This window comes from Manis pentadactyla, chromosome 14 (genome assembly GCF_030020395.1).
Source record: "Manis pentadactyla isolate mManPen7 chromosome 14, mManPen7.hap1, whole genome shotgun sequence".
NCBI lineage: Eukaryota > Metazoa > Chordata > Mammalia > Pholidota > Manidae > Manis > Manis pentadactyla.
The window spans coordinates 21,477,268-21,497,412 of NC_080032.1; the positions used below are offsets into that span (position 1 = coordinate 21,477,268).

Below are 20,145 nucleotides of genomic sequence, written 5' to 3' on the forward strand. Positions count from 1 at the left end.
ACCCTAAATGTAAATGGTCAGAATAAAAAGACATAGGGTCACTGACTAGATAAAAAAACAAGACCCATCTATATGCTGCCTACAAGAGACTCACTTTAAACCCAAAGACATACACAGACTAAAAGTGAAGGGATGGAAAAAGATATTTCACGCAACTAATAGGGAGAAAAAAGCAGGAGTTGCAGTACTTGTATCAGACAAAATAGACTTCAAAACAAAGAAAGTCACAAGAGACAAAGAAGAATAATACATAATGATAAAGGGGTCAACCCAACAAGAAGATATAACCATTATAAATATCTATGCACCCAAAACAGGATCACCTACATATGTGAATCCAATACTAACAGAATTAAAAGGGGAAATAGAATGCAATGCATTCATTCTAGGAGACTCTAACATTCCACTCACTCCAAAGGACAAATCAACCAGACAGAAAATAAGTAAGGAGACAGAGGCACTGAACAACACATTAGAACAGATGGACCTAACAGACATCTATGGAACTTGACACCCAAAAGCAGCAGAATACACATTCTTCTCAAGTGTACATGGAACATTTTCAAGAAAAGATCATATACTAGGCCACAAAAAAGAGTCTCAGTAAATTCAAGAAGATTGAAATTGTATCAGTCAAGTACTCAGACCACAAAGGTATGACACTAGAAATAAATTATACAAAGAAAATGAAAAATCCCACAAACACATGGAGGCTTCACATGTTCCTAAATAACCAATGGATCAATGGCCAAATAAAAACAGAGATCAAGTAATATATGGAGACAAATGACAACAATAATTCAACACTGCAACATCTGTGGGACGCAGCAAAGGCCATGCTAAGAGGAAAGTATACTGCAATACAGGCCTACCTCAGGAAAGAAAAACAATCTCATATAAACAGTCTAAACTCACAATTAACGAAACTAGAAAAAGAAGAACAAATGAGGCCCAAAGTCAGTAGAAGGAGGGACATAATAAAGATTAGAGCAGAAATAAATTAAATCGAGAAGAATAAAAGAGTAGAAAGAATCAATGAAAGCAAGAGAAAAAAAGAGAATCTACACACAAACAGAATCAGAAATGAGGAAGGAAATATCACTGCAGAGACCACAGAAATACAAAGAATTATTAGAGAATACTATGAACAATTATATGCTAACAAACTGGATAACCTAGAAGAAATGGACAACTTTCTAGAAAAATTCAACCTTCCAAGGCTGACCCAGAAAGAAACAGAAAATCTGAACAGACCAATTACCAGCAACGAAATTGAGCTGGTAATCAAAAAACTACCTAAGAACAAAACTCCTGGACCAGATGGCTTCACCACTGAATTTTATCAAACATTTAGTGAACACCTAATACCCATCCTCCTTAAAAGTTCTCCAAGAAGTAGAAGAGGGAATACTCCCAAACTCATTCTATGAAGCCAACATCACCCTATACCAAAACCAGGCAAAGACACCACAAAAAAAGAAAATCAAAGACCAATATCCCTGATGAACATAGATGCAAAGATACTCAACAAAATATTAGCAAACCGAATTGAAAAATACATCAAAAAGATCATCCATCATGATTAACTAGAATTTATTCCAGTGATGCAAGGATGGTACGACATTTGAAAATCCATCAACATCATCCACCACATGAACAAAAAGAAGGACAAAAACCACATGATCATCTCCATAGATGCTGAAAAAGCATTTGACAAAATTCAACATCCATTCATGATAAAAACTCTCAACAAAATGGGTATAGAGGGGAAGTACCTCAACATAATATAGGCCATATAAGACAAACCCACAGCCAACATTATACTTAACAGTGAGAAGCTAAAAGCTTTTCCTTTAAGATTGGGAACAAGACAAGGATGCCCACCCTCCCCACCTCTATTCAACATAGTACTGGAGGTCCTAGCCACAGCAATCAGACAACACAAAGAAATAAAAGGCATCCAGATTGGCAAGGAAGAAGTTAAACTGTCCCTGTTTGCAGATGACATGATATTGTACATAAAAAACCCTAAAGAATCCACTCCAAAACTACTAGATCTCATATGTGAATTCAGCAAAGTTGCAGGATATAAAATTAATACACAGAAATCTGTGGCATTCCTATACACTCAATGAACTAGCAGAGAGAGGAATCAGGAAAACAATTCCATCAAAAAAAATAAAATACCTAGGAATAAACCTAACCAAGGCAGTGAAAGACCTATACTCTGAAAACTCCAAGACACTCATGAGAGAAATTAAAGAAGGTACCAATAAATGGAAACACATCCCGTGCTCATGGATAGGAAGAATTAATATTGTCAAAATGGCCATCCTGCCTAAAGCAATCTATAGATTCAATGCAATTCCTATCAAACTACCAACAGCATTCTTCAACGAACTAGAGAAAATTGTCCTGAAATTCATATGGAACCAGAAAAGATCTTGAATAGCCAAAGCAATTCTGAGAAGGAGGAATAAAGCTGGGGGAATTATGCTCCCCAACTTCAAGCTCTACTACAAAGCCACAGTAATCAAGACAGTTTGGAACTGGCAAAAGAACAAGAACAGACCCATAGACCAATGGAACAGACTAGAGAGCCCTGATATAAACCCAAGCATTTATGGTCAATTAATATACAATAAAGGAGCCATGAATATACAATGGGGAAATGACAGCCTCTTCAAGAGCTGGTGTTGGCAAAACTGGACAGCTACATGCAAGAGAATGAAACTGGATTATTGTTTAACCTCATGCACGAAAGTAAACTCAAAATGGATTAAAGACTTGAATGTAAGTCATGAAACCATAAAACTCGTAGAAGACAACATAGGCAAACATCTCCTGAATATATAAGCATGAGCAACTTCTTCCTGAACGCATCTCCTCGAACAAGGGAAACAAAAGCAAAAATGAACTCGTGGGACTACGTCAAACTAAAAAGTTTCTGTACGGCAAAGGACACCATCGACAGAACAAAAAGGCATCCTACAGGGAGAATATATTTGTAAATGACCTATCCGACAAGGGGTTAACATCCAAAATATATAAAGAACTTACACACCTCAACATCCAAAAATCAAATAACCCGATCAACAAATGGGCAGAGGATATGAAGAGACAGTTCTCCAAAGAAATTCAGATGGCCAACAGACACATGAAAAGATGCTCCACATCACTAATCATCAGGGAAATGCAAATTAAAACCACAGTGAGGTATCACCTCACACCAGTAAGGATGGCCAGCATCGAAAAGACTAAGAACAACAAATGCTGGTGAGGATGCAGAGAAAGGGGAACCCTCCTACACTACTGGTGGGAATGTAAGCTAGTTCAACCATTGTGGAAAGCAGTATGGAGGTTCCTCAAGAAAGTAAAAATAGAAATACCATTTGACCCGGGAATCCCACTCCTTGGAATTACCATAAGAATACAACTTCTCAGATTCAAAAAGACATATGCACCCCTATATTTATCACAGCACTTTTTACAATAGCCAAGATATGGAAGAAACTTAAGTGTCCATCAGTAGATGAATGGATAAAGAAGATGTGGTACATATACACAATGGAATACTATTCAGCCATAAGAAAGAAACAAATCCTCCCATTTGCAGCAACATGGATGGACCTCAAGGACCTTATACTCAGTGAAATAAGCCAGGCAGAGAAAGACAAATGCCAAATGATTTCCCTCATTTGTGGAGTATAACACTGAAGTAAAACTGAAGGAACAAAATGGCAGCAGACTCAGAGACTCCAAGAAGGAACTAGTGGTTACCAAAGGGGAGGGGTGTGGGAGGGCGTGTGGGGAGGGAGGGAGAAGGGGACTGAGGGGTATTATGTTTAGTACACATGGTGTGGGGGATCATGGGGAAAACAGTGTAGCACAGAGAAGGCACATAGTGGATCTGTGGCATCTTGCTGCACTGATGGACAATGACTGCATAGGGGTATGGGTGGGGATTTGATAATATGGGTAAATGTAGTAGTTACATTGTTTTTTCATGTGAAACCTTCATAAGAGTGTATATCAATCACACCTTAATAAAAAAATTTTTTTAACTGTCCTTATATAATAGATAGTTGTTACTTGAAATGAAAATCCAAGTGATAGTAATAAATACAGGCACATAGGGTATGTCAAACAACTTAGATGAAAGACTGCATGGCCTGAAAAAGTTTCTGTTGACTGGGAAAATTGGCCCAAGACAAGGTCATTGATGTCAATAGATGCATGAAAAAGAGTTCAAATGAAATGTGAAAAAGTAGTAAAATATTTAAATATTAAATAAAACCTTAATTACTAAAATGACAATAAAACTAGAAGAATACCTCCTCCCACGTTAGTATACTTTTATAGACTGTATAATCCTAATCAGAACCACTGGAGCTATCAATTTTCATTTGACCTTTGCTTCACTGAGACTCTCATTCTCACTCAGTACTTGAGGTGTTTAATATGTTTGACTTCTTCCTCCCACTACTTATGATTCTTCTTCGTCCTCTTCATTCGCTTCTTCCTCTTCATCAGCTTCTCGCTCTTCTGATGGAGCTTCTTCTTCCTCCTCTGGGGGAGCCTCCGGTGAGGAAGTTAACTGGTGGAGGAACCTCTGCAGGCTTCATTTCTGGGTGCTGGTCTGCAGCTGCTTCTAGACCCTTTTCTGGAGGAGCTTCTACTTTTGAACCCTTACAAATGATGGTGATGCAAATAATTATAATTAGCATTATGGCAAAAAGTATAAAGGATAATATCATCAAGTCTACGAAAAGTTCTTCACGTTTTTTGGACACAGTTTGTCCAGGTCCACCTCCCTGTACGGTTGGAATGCCAGGGGAACCACTGTCCACACTACCCCGTGTCCTGGAACTTTGCAGTCAGGGGGCGCACAGCCAGCTTCACAATGGCAGTGTTTTAAACTGTTGCAGACTCCTCTCCCATTACACATTTGCAATGGTTCACAGTCATAGTTGGGCACAGAATGATGCATGCAGGAGAAATTCACACACACGTTGGGGCACAAAGAGTACTGGTGTGCACATCTCCATCATCAGGGATATCAATAGTGTTGTAGGCATCCATGCTCCAGCATCAGTGATCTTCATGGGTTTTCTGAATCACTGTATATAAGGGTTTGATTAGTGGTATCTGTTGAATATTTGCACATATAATTTTCTCACAAAATATATTCTCATCTGAATATGGAGCATATAATACATTATGTGAGCTGGGACGCCCACAATTTCCAAACCAGTTCCCTCTGTTATTCATGGAAGTATAACAGTCTTCTGGGGCAGACCTTGCTGGGCACCTGAAAACCTGTGCACATTGATTATCTGGGCTCCTGCAGTGACCGTCAACACAGTAGTGGATTTTTTGGCACAATGTACTGTCCTATTTGTAGCTGTGTGCAGGGCATGCATCAGATGTACCATCACAATATTCTGGAAGGTTACATTCTCCTACTCCAGCATGGCAGTTGTGTCCCTTTGGTTCATACTGGCATGACAGATTACAGCATGGTCCAGGATTACATTCTGCATTTGCCTTCAGCCTACATGTGTTGTCACAGCATGGATGATTGTCACAGGCAGAACCACAGTCACACTACTCTTGGTCCTCCACCACACCATCTCCACAGTGAGAATGCCCATGTGAGCAGCCCTTATGCTGAGGCTTGTTAAATAGGCAGGCCCCTTTCTGCTCCCGGAGGAACTGGTAGAAATAGTCAGAGCTGCTGTTGCTGAAGCCACTTTCTCTGATGATGTTTTCATGCATGAGACAAAAGCCTTTATCATTACAAAGGCAGACTGAGTGGTCGTGCTGAATACCCAAGTTGTGCCCAAGCTCGTGGACCATAAGCACTGCAAACAGGAGGACATCTCCATGATGGAAGGATTCAACAGCTGCTGCAAAACCGCTTGAACAGGCGCCACTGAGAAATGCCCGTCCCACATCCTCTTCAGGATGATGATGTCCAAGGATCATGTGGGCAACATCATGTTCCACACGATGTAGGAGCTTCTCTTGTCTCCAGATGTTGAAATTCCTGAGCATACCTTGCAAGTCCACGGGGACCTCTATGAGGTCCTCCTCAGTCCAAATCTCCATTCCAACCAGCACCACCTCTGTGTTTATTCCCCTAGTGAAGCTGTTGGCCAGAGCAATGATGTCCATTACCCTCTGGACTGTCTCACTGATGTTACCACCCCACATTTGGAACCACTGGCTGTTGACCACAACAAACATCTCCACATACTTGGTGTGTGACCACAAGTAGGACAGCACCTGGAGACCGTGTGGCTTCCTGCTCTCTTGTTGCTGGCTGGCGGACACCCCTTGGCTGTCTCTGGAACTGACACTACAGGAGACTTGAGCCTGATGTGCCATGGTGTACAACACGTGTTCAAACCGTTTTGGAGTGCCTGTGGGCTCAATGCCATAGGATTTTCCCTCCTTAATCAGGATGCCCCTGAGGCCTGAACAGGTGTTGACAGAAACAAAGGAACCTGGGACCCCTTCGATGTAGCCTTCATAGTGACAGTCGTGTGAGATGAAAGCCATTTCTTGCGCCAAGATGCCATTGTGGTAGCTGAAGACTGGAAAGTTACTCACAGAATAGTCTCTCTTCACCTTCAGGTGCATCAGCTGCTTCTGGCCCTGCATAAGTAGCATATAGGACGCCTTCTCCCCTGGGTCTTCCCCTTCCTCCACTGTCAGGCTCTTGGGAGTGACTGTTTCGTAGGAAGAGTAATATGCTGATACCAGGTCACAGTACAAGCTTGGCAGGAAAACCAGTACCAACACCAGCATGATCCCCAGCCTGACACACGAAGGTCCTGGCACTAGCGCCGGCCTCAAGCCCTTCTTCTGGGGAGCCCACATGGGAAGCAGTCTGCCCACCTCACACACAACCATGTGGCTTTTCTGTAGAGGAGACAAGAAGGAGGCAGTCTCTCACAGAGGCCGCCGCTGACATGGCCCTCGTGAATCAGCTGAAGATGCAGGGCCTGCATCCATCAGCAGCTGCTCCCCCTGGCATGCAGACCCTCAGAGGCTCAGGTCTATTTGCCCCCAGATCTATGCTGGTTCTTTTGGGTGGCTGTGGCCCACCTCTTGAGTGTTACAGACTTTGGGGCTGTTTCTATTCTTGCTTCTCTCTTTGTTGGCCTTCAGTGGTTTTCCTATCACATGACTTCTTTCCAACAGCAACAGTTTTAATGTTCCTTGACTAAGATCACTTTACTCTCACAGAGAGGTATACCAAGTAGAAGGCCTGTAATGGTTCATCCAGTAGAGTAACTCAGGCAAATTATCCTTATCCTCAGCCCAGGCTGCACTACTCTTGATATCCATTAACCTGGTGTTCTTTGAAACCCAACATTCTGGCAGGAGGTTGGGCGGGTGGGGGAGGGGACAGGGATTCTTTGGGGATCTCTGATCAGGCCCAGATATCTTTATCCTATCTTTAGGATTCAGGGTACTGTTTCTCAGTCCAACCCTCCTCTGTTAGGGTCTGTTTTTTCCCTTTAATTCAAGAAAAATTGTATGTGGGTACACAATTCTCACTCATTAGCCTTTGTTCATAATTGATGACTTTAGGCATTTTATATCTGCATAGAAACACAACTTTTCTCTACTAAGAACTTTTCCTAATGCACAGACATATTAAGTGAAAAATGAAATGAGCTCAGTTTCACCATGGAGGCATGTAAGTGACTAGGATCAACATTCAGTTCCTCCCAACTGCCCCAACATAAAAACAAACTTTGACTAGGTATGGAGTTACTATTTCATGAAGAAAATACAAATGGACTCTGTAACAACACTTAAAAGATTTCTTCACTTTTGTAACTAAAATTGAACTGTAATGTCTGTGGATGTCCTTGGATTTGGTTTTGATATCAATTTCCTGGTATATTTAGCAGTGCAAATTTAAAAGGAAAGAAGTCCTATCTGTCCACATTCCTTGCAGTTATTCTCTTACGCATTCCAAGATGAACTAAAATAAGACTCTACATCTCTTACATTGCATAAAAATAATTTTATATTGTCAAATATGTACAATATAAAACCTTTAAAATAAGGGTTTTAACTACAAGTAACACTCAAAAATGGGGAAATGTCCTAATTCAAAAAGGAAAGGTACAGTACCACAAGATCTCAGAGATATGAGCATAACAGATCAACTCAATTAATATTTAATTTGTAATACAGATGATAAAATTTATCATTAGCACCTGGCAAGATAATGTATACTGTCATATCACAAGCCCATTAAAAAAATTCACAGCAAAAAAGGTAAAATGATTTCTAGCTGGACTTTTCTCCTTGTATTTTATATGAGGAAACCTCTTAAAATTATGTAATTTAGAAATTATCACAGACATAAGGTTTTTCTGTGTGTCTTAAGCAATAGGTTAAGTCATTTTTGTGGCATAAAAGAATCATATCAGTAATGAAAGAACACTTCTACTTTTTAAATAAATAAAAATATAATTAAAATTAAATACTCAATATCCAATTCTCAAATCAAAACACATTTTCTTCAATAAATACACACACACACACACAAGCATTCACACACAAGATCTGATTTAAATCATTTGATGTCTTCTTTAACCAGTAATTCCTTCAGCTGTTCTTTCTCAAATGAACGTTAAGTACAAAATTCCTTTTAAAACGCAGCTCTTCCTATTTGTTTCAAACAATACTTCTGACAGGTATTCTATACTTACACAATATCTTAGCCAGAAAGTTGTTTTACATCAAGCAGATTTACAACTAAGATAAAGTCTAAAGGTATTCGAATAAGTAAGTTTTATTAAGCAGAGGGTTAGCAAATCACATGGGAACACTGCAGAGTCTAACCTCCTGCCTACAAGAACTGTTCTTACGTGAGCTTTCCACAAGTAAAGCATTAGAGAGGCCAAGAAGAGACAGGGACAGTTTCATTTCACTTTCAGTTATATGCAAATTTTGCTTTATTAGTAAACCTGACTGATGTTAAAGCAGAATTTGCTACAAGTAGGTCTACAGTCTACAAACAAAACTCCACTTTGAAGACCAAACAGTGCTGAGCCCTTTGGGCACTACTGTTTTATTAAGGAGCTCTGTTCAGGGCAGGACCCACTTTAGAGTTACAGCAGCTGGAACATCCTCCAGGGTATTTGCAAACTTCCAACATGGTGCTCATCTAGACAGGTCTGGACAAATTAATCTGGCCAGATTAATTCAGCCGAAAGTGACGGAAATAGGCAACTGCTGCTCAGAGTACAAAGGCAAGCATCATTGTGGGTACCCTATTAGGCATAACATAGATCACACACTGACAGAAAAAGTCACCCTGAGCCTTCAGGAGATACCCAACTAACAAGTTTGAGAAGGTTATAGTAGAGTGGGCATGGCAGAAGTTTCCTCTGAAGAAAAAGAAGAGTAACAATGTTAATTACTGCCTTCCTTCTAGCAAATATTGAACCTTTGACCTAAGATAAGAAAATAGGTGTTCAATTGCTCCAGAAACAAGTGCAGAGTTTCTCCAGTTTGCAAGAAGTAATCTGAAAGACTGCATTTCACTGAAAATCAGAGTAACTTAATTCACCCCTTAATTCAACTCTCAGCTAAGTTTTCTGGTTAGTAAATAAGAAAACGTTTTGTCTTTTTTCTGTTGACTAGGTTTTGCCATTTTAAAAGTAATGAAATCTCCTTACAGCATATCCACTTGTAACAGTTACTGGTCATCTAAGATTAGTGAGCCTTACCTCAAAAAATACCTTGAATTATAAGTTCTCCAAGATAAAGGGGAACCAAAGTCATAAGGTAATTCTTAAAAGATACTTTGTGTTTTTATCATATATTCCTATAGTCAGTCACGTACACACAGACGTAATAACCAAATGTCACCTTAAAGACATACTCAGCAAAGTGGAGGAGTCAAAATAAGTGAGCTCTGTGGGATCGATTTTGACTGAAGAAAATATGACAGGATAAAACTAAATACCTGAGCCTACTGATCAATCCTATTTCTCTGCTCTGTGAATTGGAGTTTGCCTGTTAGCTCTTCTATTTACTAACACAGGTGCCCACCAAAACTGCTTTAAAAATAAATAAATAACAATGGATTGTTTTGGAAGCCTATATGCACTACAGAAAACTAGAAAAACATCCAGACTTGTTTCCACTCAAATAGCTGATCTCTGGGCCAGAACCATGCTTCCTAAAAATGAAGAGCACTGAACAAAATAAATGCAGCCAATGGGATGCCAACATAAAACCCAGGCAGAAATATTACAGAGAAAAAGGGCAACTTTAAAAGAAAAAAACTGGACCATCTTAGTATGCTGATATAATAATCCAGTTTTTATGATATGTGACTTTCTCAGAAAAACCATCCCATTAAGGAGGCCAGAAGAACAGGGAAAGGAAATTAAGAAGCAATGGAGCTGGTGAGGGTGCCAGGGAAGGGGAGAGAACTAAGCAGGACCTCAGGGGAGGGGAACTTAAGCTTGGGCTAAACCTGAAAGGAATTAACTCAAAAGAGAATCCCATTAGATTTAAGAAAGACACCAATACCTTTCAACAAGTATGACAAAAAAGAAATGCTACCACTTTTCCCTAGAGAATTAGGGACAAGAGAAATGAGGGCTCAGCTCCCTGCTTCTTCCATAGTGGGAGCTGGCATCTTATGAGTTCCAGCAGGCAGTTTGCAACATGGATCCAGAGAAATTTCTTGGCACCAGAGCTAATCTACCAATAGTGCGGAAAGGGAGTACACAGGGCAAGTGAAACCGGAGTCCACAGTTCTTGATTCAACTGTTTACTAAGCAGAAAGATCGATATAGTTGGTCCTTCGTCTACCACTGGCAAATGGTTTTTGTATACTTTATTACAAATAAAACAATCTTACAAACATACAACTAAACTAAACAGTCTTAAAGTAATATTATATCTCTAGGAACTGAGCTTTTCTTAAAAACAAAAAAATGAACTATACTATTAATAAATCCTGTATCTAAATTTATACATCATCTTGAAGTAATGTGGAAATGAAATTATTTATTAATTTACATAAAAATTACTTTATACATTAAAGAATAATTTTTCAAATTGTTAGAAAACAAAGTCTGAAGCTATCATTATTGGGATTCATGGCATGTGGTTTGCTCTTCTATCACTTGCTTCACAATTTCTGCCAGTTTTAGTCGATCTACTTTATCTGTGAATCCACGACCTAAAACCCAAAAAAGAGAAAGGTCAGTCTCCAAACTGTTTGGAGGTGATAGGTTCTTGACAGGGACCCAGTAAGGTACATCTTACCAGTGCCAAATTTACCCTCACTCGTGGAGGAACCATTCTCAACACTGATCAAAAGCAGTTCAGATCCCTCATATTTTAGTAGCAATTAAGCAGTTCCATTAACCTGGCAGTAAAAATCCAATGTCCCTACAACAGCACAGAAGGAAAACACGGAGAGGGAATGATCTTTGTAATACATTTGTATGATAAAGGACACATATCTGGAATATAAAAAGAACTCCTATACATGTAGAAAAAAGATACAACTCAATTAAAAAAATCAGCAAAAGAATAGGCACTTCACAAAAGAGGAAATCTAAATGGCCAATAGACATTTTAAAAAGTGCTCAATCTCCTAAGTCATCAAGGAAAACCAAAGTAAAATAACAGTACATCCTAACCAGAAAGACCAAAATAAAAAAATAGACAACAGCAAGTGTTGAAGTGGATGTAGAGTAACTAGAACCCTCAAACTCTGTGAGGGGAAGTACCGATCAGTACAACCACTTTGGGAAACTGCTAGAAGTACCTGCTAAAGCCAGAGGAAAACCCCCATGAACTAGCAGTTCCAATCCTAGATACCTACAAGAAATTAGGTCAACAAAATAGTCATCAAAAGATATACACAAGAGCTTTCACTGCTACCCTTGTGTTCATTACCAAAACCTGGAAACAACCCAAATGTTCATTCATCTGCAGAATGGAGAGAGTATTCATATAAAAAGAGAATAGATAGAAAGAATGGGATTTTGCTGCTACCCCCAACAATATGCTGAATCTCACTAATACAATGTTGACTAAAAGAAGCCAGCCACAAAAGAACACAGACTTGTCTGATTCATTTATATAAAATACAGAAACCAGGCTCAACTAGTTTATAATGCTAGAAGTCAGGATCGTCATTACCCCGAGGAGAGAGAGGCAGTGATTAGAAGAGGGCCTGCCTTCTACTACATGTTCCAGGTGCAAGTTAGAGGGGATTGTTCACTTTGTGAAAATTCATTGGACATCTGCACTTCAAATGAGATCATTTTTCTGTATTGGTATTTCAAAATCTTTATTAAAAAAATCCCAGGGAAGCTAATTTCCTTGGCCAGGCTAGCACTTTGGATTTCTCATGTCCAAGAACCAAGCCAGCCAATGAAGTCTTAAGAGTTTGGTGCCTTCCCTAAGCATCCCGGAACATAGTCTAGTTGAGTGTAATGAACTTAGAAAGGCAATACAAAAGGCAATTCAAGAAATACATGGCTACCTTTTAAGCCTAGGGAAAAAAATTCAACAAGCAGCAGATTTGGCAAACTCTACTCTCTAGTGAAAAAGCTCTTCCCTAAGCTCAGCACAGCAGACAGTGGACTCCCTGGTACTTTGCTCTCCTTCTCCCCTTAAGAGTATGCAACTCCTCAACGACCTGCTGAACAGTCCAAGTATCCGCGAGGAAGTTTGAGAGCTGAGGGATTTTTTGCCCAACTAGTATGTGATGGGGACTCTGCAGTGTTGAATCTGCAACAAACAATTTATTTGAACTCTGGAAAACAGGTGAAAAGATTGGATGTCCAGATATGCCTATGCTGTTAATGCAGCATTCACCACCCTGTCCCACAATATTCCACCCACTGTATAGCCTCACTTCACCTGAACACAGCCCCACCTTGGCCCGCATATTGCCTCTACACTCTAAGCATAGTCACATCTCTGTGTTCCTGGAGAAAGAAGCAAGTGAGGCCCCTACCGTTCCAGCTGAAGCTTTGCAGAGTGTCTCTTAGCAGTTTGCATTCCCGGTTATACTTCCAAGCTTCCTGCATTACTTCATTCAGCCTTTCATCTTCATTCTCTCCTATTGATAAAGATGAAGAAGTTACTTTTTCCTGTAGCGTAATGGGATTTTAGTGTCAGGGATGGAAGGATGTGATGCTCAACTTGTTGAGAAGTGATGATTTAAAGGTGCAAACTTTACCAGACACTGTCGTTACTGTGAGTCCCTGCATTACACAGAGAGCACCTCTGGTCTTTGAACGCTTCTACTCTAACAGCCTCACACAAATCCTCTGACAGTCCCAGAGTCTTAGTACTCAGGGATAGAAAGCACATAGTGTCAGAGTCTCTTGCTGAGCAAAAACACCTGGTTAATGTAAGCGACCAGGAGCGGGAGAAACAATAAGACTGTGGACTACTTTGTTTCTCCTAAGTTCATTCCTTACTTTGGAAGGCTATCTGAGGCACACTCTGTGAGCTCTCTTAAAACCCAAGGAATGTAGAAAGACAGGTCAACCCAACAGTCTTCTAGCCTGCTACTGAAGCATCTTATTCATCTGCTGAGAAAAGCCCATCCCACCCCAGGGAGTGGAGAGAGAACACATTGAAAGAAAGCTCTCGCTCAGAAGGACCCATGTGTAAGTCACACTCCACCCAGGATACAAGTAGCAGCAGGCACCACTTCTGAATTTGAGAGGTGTTCTTTTTATGGTCACAAGTTAATGTCAGCCTTGCACTTCCAAAGCCCTGGAAATGATGTTTCCTAATCTCCCCACCTGATCCTGACCCCATCTACATTTTCCATTCTCCATCCTCTGTCCTGTGCCCTTGTTAGCAAACTAAGAAAACACAAAATGATGTGCCTCACCTGACACTGAATATTAAACCTAAATAAATTTCACAGAAAACCAGAGGGATAGAACTTAGCACATTTCTGAGTTCTCATTGTGCACTTTTGAGGGGGCACGGACTAATGTATGTAATGTACTTATTTTCTTATAACACAAAGTGAAACAGACAACCTCAAGTTAAACCACTCCTTTTTGTCATGTGAACACACACACGCACACACACACAGATGCACACAGAACATTCGTAAATGGTGTGACCTTTACCAGCCTGGGGGAGAATACACTGAGCAATCACATCTCGCAGCTTTTCCAAGGCGACATTTGAATCCTCAGCTCCGTTCTCGCGGTCGTGAATATAAACACCATCCTTTGGCTTGGTGCTTTAAAAGTTTGGGAGAGAGATAATAACAAGGTGAGACCCCCAAAACTCAACTCTCAACAGATGTTAATTCTAAACATAAGACAACAGATTTTTCAGATAAATAATAAACTATAGAGTAACTCCAACTCACAATGAAAGCTTATCCTTTCCACCCTCTTAAGAGACAGAAAAGGGGGAGACCCCTGGCTGACCTTTAAGAACCCCGCACTCAGCCACTTCAACCATGGAGAACTGATGAAGAATTACCCGAGTAATTTCCTCTTCCTCAGAATGGGGTTGTTCACAGAGTGCAGGGGTTTGAGGCTGACTTTCAGATCTTGGATTCTCATGTTAGCCAACTGCTCCGCGTGAGCCTGCTGGATTCCTGCAACCACTGCCTGAATGCAAACACTGTCATCAGTTTCTCACATTAATTTATAGGCACCTAAAAAGCCAATCTAAGAGAATGGGAAGAAGTTCAAAGAGCTAAGAAGGCAATTTCACTCTTATGCTGGCAGTATACAACTTTTGGTAAATCAGAGGACTCTTCCCCATGGATCAGTAAGGCCCAAGGAATACCAGGCCAACCAAGGGTCACACAACCACTAGCCCTTCTTCACTGCAGGGGGACAAAAATGCAAGAAATAGTAACAAGGCTCATGCTCACAAGTGCAAAGAGAGGCATATATGAACGTCAGGGGAAAGGTAGCTAGCTGGCTGCTGCCTGAGAAGGCTCCCAGACTGCCATTGATTTACTGTCTCCACAGTATAGACAGTCACCCTCAGCCCTGATGGTTCAGAACCCCAACCGTCTCACACAGTGAGCATAACAGACCCTCACAAACTGATCTATAAGCCAGTCAATTAATTTACATTAATTAATGTCATGGAGTCTGTAACTCAAAGTCTGTGTCTTTATGACCAGTATGTGTTCTCACTATGGGCAGACTAGTTAGGGAAGGCAAATAATCAAAAAGCTTTGTAAGAACAAGATGATCCCATTTTTGTATTTAAAAAAGTACACACTCCGTGTGTGTGTCTCCCCAGAAAAAGATTGAGAAAGATACCTCAAGCCATTGATTACTTAATTTCTGAGGGGTGAACCTGAGGCAGGGTAATGGAACTTTTGCTTTTTATTTTATATATCTCTGTATGTTTAAATATCAACAAAAGCATTCGACAACTTAAAAAAGTGAGATCAGGAAGAATTTGAACACATTTAAGAGAACAGTAATAGCTGGTCTGGCTACACCCACCTGGACCCTCACATCTATCTCCTCATCAGTGATGGCTCCACCAAAAACATGGGAGCAGCTCAAGTTCACGAGCTGGGCTCCAACACCTAGGCAGGGCTTAGATGGACACTACTGAACATCAGCATATATGGTAGTTTTTGTACACTTCCAAAGTTGACTGGCTCACACTATTTCTCTAAAAATGGGAATACACCATCACATTGCAGTTCCCTCTTAGAGGCGTAGCAGCCACTCCTTCTCATTAAGAACAGTCTGCATTCCTGTTTTTGGCTTCATTATGCAGTCATTTTAAAGTAACTTCAGAAGGCAATCTTAGTTCTTCATTTCCAAGATCTTGAGGAAGCCACACTATAACCTCCATGAGCTGACAACCACAGGATCTAAGTAATCCCTTTGGGTTTGGGCCTGACGGAACCATTTCTAGACTTCTGGGCATACTGAAACCAGGAAGACAACTGCACACAAATCAAAGATGGCAAAGCACTCCCTTCCAGCTGCCTGCTCTCTTCTCTACCCCAGGTGAACGAAGGAGCACTGAGTCAGTGATCTAACAGAGGTTGCAGCATTCTTTTTACCCATGTGCTTACTCTTTCTCACACTTCAACCCCACCCCTTCTCAGTGGTAACACTCAAGTCTTTGTCATTGCCTTTTACCTCTCCTTCAGCCACTCACACCTCATTCATCTGAATGTCTGCCTACACTTTACACAACATGTAAAGCCCAAACCAGCCTCATTCTTGATTTCCTCTGTCAATGGTATCACCAAATATGCCAACCACTGTCCCCTTGTATCTATTCAGTCATCAAAAACTGCAGAAATCAGTCTTCAAAAATATTGAGCTTGTTCATTCAGCTCTATTTCAACTCCTAGAGCTGCCCCTCAGCTTCTGGATTACTGTAGGAGTCTGAGTTTGGCGAGCCTGCAAGTCGGCCTAACTCTCTCTAAATACCTTCCCTGTGGCAAATCTCTTCTCAAAAATTGAAATGGCCTCTCAATTACTTCCTACTAAGACTTAAAGCCCTCTGTCTACTTTCACAGTCTGGCCCTGCCACACCTATCCCATCAACTTCCCACTAACCGTGCCAGGCTTGCTTTTCCCACTGGTGAATTTCAGTCTCTCATGTTATGTTCGCACTGTGCACCACACTTAGGCACTTACATTGTCTACTCAGCTTTTTCAGTGCCAGCTCATGGCTTAACATGTGAAGGGGTTAAAAATCGCCACATAGTAGTTAATAAATGTGAGGGGTTTTTGCCTTTTTTTCAGGAACCCTCCCGTAAACACAACCCTTCAAAAGTGTTCTTTTTTTTGAATTCCCATAGGATTCACAGAGAATTTAGCATACAGAGTTCTAATGTCTGAAAATGTTCCCTCCTTTTTTCATGTTTATTGGTTTTTCCAACCAGTCTTGTTTAAAACCCCTTGGGGAAAGTGAAGGTATCTTACAGTGCTCTGTGCCTCCAACCCCATAGCATAAACATGGAGGACATTCCTTTGAGTGTTCCCTTACTGTGTATTTATTGGGCCTTGATCTGGTCTTTCATGGAAAGAAGCTCTTTGTTTCTGATCCTAATTTTCAGGAAACCAGAGATGTTTCTCTAGGAAAAACTGTGTGCTCTGCATTGTTTTCCCTTTAAGCCCTCGCTGAGTCAAACCCCAGCAGTCCTTCTCAACACAGCCTTTTTTGGCCAACAAAATAAGGATCATTCAAAACCTTATCCATCATCAGTTGCGCAGAGGGTAGCACATTATCCAGTGCCTCAGTGGAGTTGAGCCAGGGGTGATCCAACACTCCCTCGATGGTAAGTCTTTCTTCTGGTTTAACCTTCAAGAGCCTGTGGGGAAAAGCCAACAGGGCTGCTATGCACAGTTGTTTCAAGAAGGCCAGGAAGTTCCTGGGTCTGGCTCTAACCAGCTCCAGCTTCTGACTTTCTACCAATTCCTACAAGCCTGGGCGTCCCATATGCAGGGCAGGGGTGGGGTTCCAGTCCCTAACCTCTGTTGTGTGGGCACTGTGTTCTTAGGCCATCCTTTCTACACAAGACAAAGGGAGATAAAGATGGTAGGGAAAGGCTTAATCCAGTGATATTTCAGACTGAGTTCTGGGTTTAGTGAGGTAATCCTACATATGGTTTACAATTACTGAGATCTTGAATCTCCGTACTGACTTTTCTAGAACAATGGGCTTTAATTTCCAAAAGGGACTCCGAGTGCTCTTTTGGTTGACATTGGCTGCATAATTAGTTGAGGGGTCATGCAGTTCTCAGAATACAGGTTGCTACTTGAGATAAAACTTTTACATGTCACCACATGGCAGGACATGAACCCTTTATTCCAGAAACACTCAAAAACTAAAAATCTAGAGTCTCTGAGAACAGCATTTCTTTTTAAGCTTAATATACTGCTCTGTACCACCTGCTTTGCAATTATACTTCTTTACATCTTGTCCATTCATGCTGATGCAATTCCTAGGTCACCTCAGCATGTTCTCTGGGCTTTTTACAGCACCTCCTTCCAAGTACAGATCCTCCCATTCCAAACTTCAGCCAGGACAACATGCCTACATGCTTTTTCAGGTTCTCTGCAACCTTCTGGGCCATTCTGAACAGCTTCAGAGATTCTAAAGAAAGGATTATTTAGAAAAGAATTCCAAAGCTGAAAGAAGGTAATAAATGTTACGCTAGGGACAGGAAATATATTCTACAGAACTGACAAAGAACTACTTAAAGGATGTTGACGTTTTGTCAAGTGGCTAAGGATACAGCATTTGGAAACAGCAAGGGAAGACTGATGATGATTTAAACATCGTCTCCACCTTCCTAAAAACTTTCTACTTGTATACTTTCGAAACTAGTCCCTCTTTGTATTCATAGACCCCCTAACCAACAAGACAAGTTAACTTCTGAAAGTGAGTAATCTCCATTGAGAGATAGCCGTACTGTCAGGAAAAAGCTCCCTGTTTCCTGCCTCTTTAAATGCTTATCTTCATGGCATTATAGATGAAGAAATTTAAACCAAGAAAGGAGAAACTGCTCAGTGAAGACCAAGCAGTAGGAGTACCAGAGCAACATCCAAGTCCCAGGCAGCCAAGCCTCCCACACAGGAGACCAGAAAAAGCAAATACACTTCAGATTTAGGTCTGCTGGTCTGCTGCTTACCAAGTCCTCCAGCTACCAAAGGACCCTGAACGCCAACTGTCCCTCATCCACGCACTAGCCCTACTTCTTCTCAATCTTCCCATCTTAATGTACATCAGAGCAACAACCTAGCAGTGGAAAGGCTGGAGGGTGGGGTCCAGGGCACGCACAATCGATCATACCACCCGCAGCAGTCAAGGAATGAAAAGACTAAAGCGTCAACTCAGCACCTGAGTTGAGTTCCTGCCCTCTGTCTGTCCCAAGTGGCTGGCTTATGTGCAAGAAGGGCACACCTGGGAAACAAGTGACTCTTTTCTACCCAACATTCTCTTGTGCTCCACTGCCTTGGTGCCTCCTTGGCCTCCCCACCCAGGAGCCTGGGGACTCACTTCCTTACAACATCTTTGGCCATCTCTGAGATCTGGCTCCACTCTTCCTCTGGGAACTCAAAACTGCCTGTCATGATCTTTCTCCGCATGTCCTTTGGAATAGTCCGGCTGTGGTGTTTGGAGTAAAAAGGAGGGTATCCGCACAACATCACGTAGATAATCACCCCTAACGACCACAAGTCACAGCTCTGAAAGCAAAAAGAAAATGGTCACTCATAGCAGAGGCACGGCTCCAAAATAAAGCCCCCAGGACCAGCCCAGAAACAGCACCTGGCATACACAGGCTGGTATCTCCAAGAATCACATAACAGACACTGCAAACGTTTCAAGAAGTCTTAAGAGAATTAACCTTTCTCTCTGTATTTTTTATATGTCACCAACACTACATATATACACACCAGCATACAAGGCCAGTCTGGGGCAAAACAAACAATCACTTTTATTCTCACTACTTAGGCACGAGCTGCTATCTGATCCTTGGGTACAGGTGGAAGATACTTTGTCCCCAGTCAGAAAAGTAAAGATAGAAGGCAGCCATTTGTGAAGCATGTACTCTGTCAACCTGGGCAGGGTTGAGGGTACAGAAACAAGGCAGCTAAGGCACAGGTAGGCTGAAACCATAATAAACACTTAGTTTCATAAAAGCCCAAAGCAGTTTGACACAGATCAGGTAGAGGCATTGGAGGGAAGAACAGCAGGGCCAAAAGCATTCCTTTGACCACAAAGGACTCAGTGTCACTGTGTCCATTTGCAAGACTACACAATTATTAGGGAAGATGTTCTGAAAGAAAACTGCCACCAACCACCATGTCTTTAGGTATTAAGGTGATTCCATGGCCTGTAGTCACATCATTATTATTAATATCAGACTCCTATGTGAGTTAAATGCAGCTCCACCTGCCATGGAAACTGGGTCCTTGAGGCTTCAAGTCAAGCCTCTCTTGAATTGCAGGACAAAAGTGGTGTCCACCTGAGGAAAGGCAGCCCCAGGAGCCTGCTACCGTAGCCACACCCCCTCACACCACAGCTGGGAAATGGGGTATCTCAGGTACTACCACCCATGCTTTGGCATCATACCGATGGATGTTTGTAGATGACATG

General features: G+C 41.3%; 2 protein-coding genes across 6 annotated transcripts in view; both read right to left on the bottom strand.

The window, feature by feature from the left end:
• Window positions 1-3,026: 3,026 nt before the first annotated feature.
• On the bottom strand, window positions 3,027-7,881 carry LOC118934203 (disintegrin and metalloproteinase domain-containing protein 1a-like). The gene is given in 5 exon segments (XM_057491885.1): window positions 3,027-4,600; window positions 4,602-4,861; window positions 4,864-5,013; window positions 5,016-6,952; window positions 6,954-7,881. Coding segments are annotated over 5 exon segments (2,487 nt in total). The 5' UTR covers window positions 6,980-7,881; the 3' UTR covers window positions 3,027-4,486.
• A 148-nt stretch (window positions 7,882-8,029) lies between these two features.
• The window catches only part of MAPKAPK5 (MAPK activated protein kinase 5), a 32,411-nt gene continuing 20,295 nt past the window's right edge, over window positions 8,030-20,145 (bottom strand). For 3 of the 5 annotated variants that reach the window (XM_036929498.2, XM_036929501.2, XM_036929496.2), the window contains 6 exons: window positions 19,045-19,232; window positions 17,233-17,353; window positions 14,527-14,657; window positions 14,157-14,278; window positions 13,025-13,129; window positions 8,030-11,230 (listed from right to left, as the gene is read on the bottom strand). In XM_036929498.2, the coding sequence (XP_036785393.2) occupies window positions 11,136-11,230; window positions 13,025-13,129; window positions 14,157-14,278; window positions 14,527-14,657; window positions 17,233-17,353; window positions 19,045-19,232 (762 nt within the window). In that variant the 3' untranslated portion in view covers window positions 8,030-11,135. The remainder of the gene's footprint in view (window positions 11,231-13,024; window positions 13,130-14,156; window positions 14,279-14,526; window positions 14,658-17,232; window positions 17,354-19,044; window positions 19,233-20,145) is intronic. The other 2 variants (XM_036929500.2, XM_036929497.2) reach the window with 1 other exon arrangement.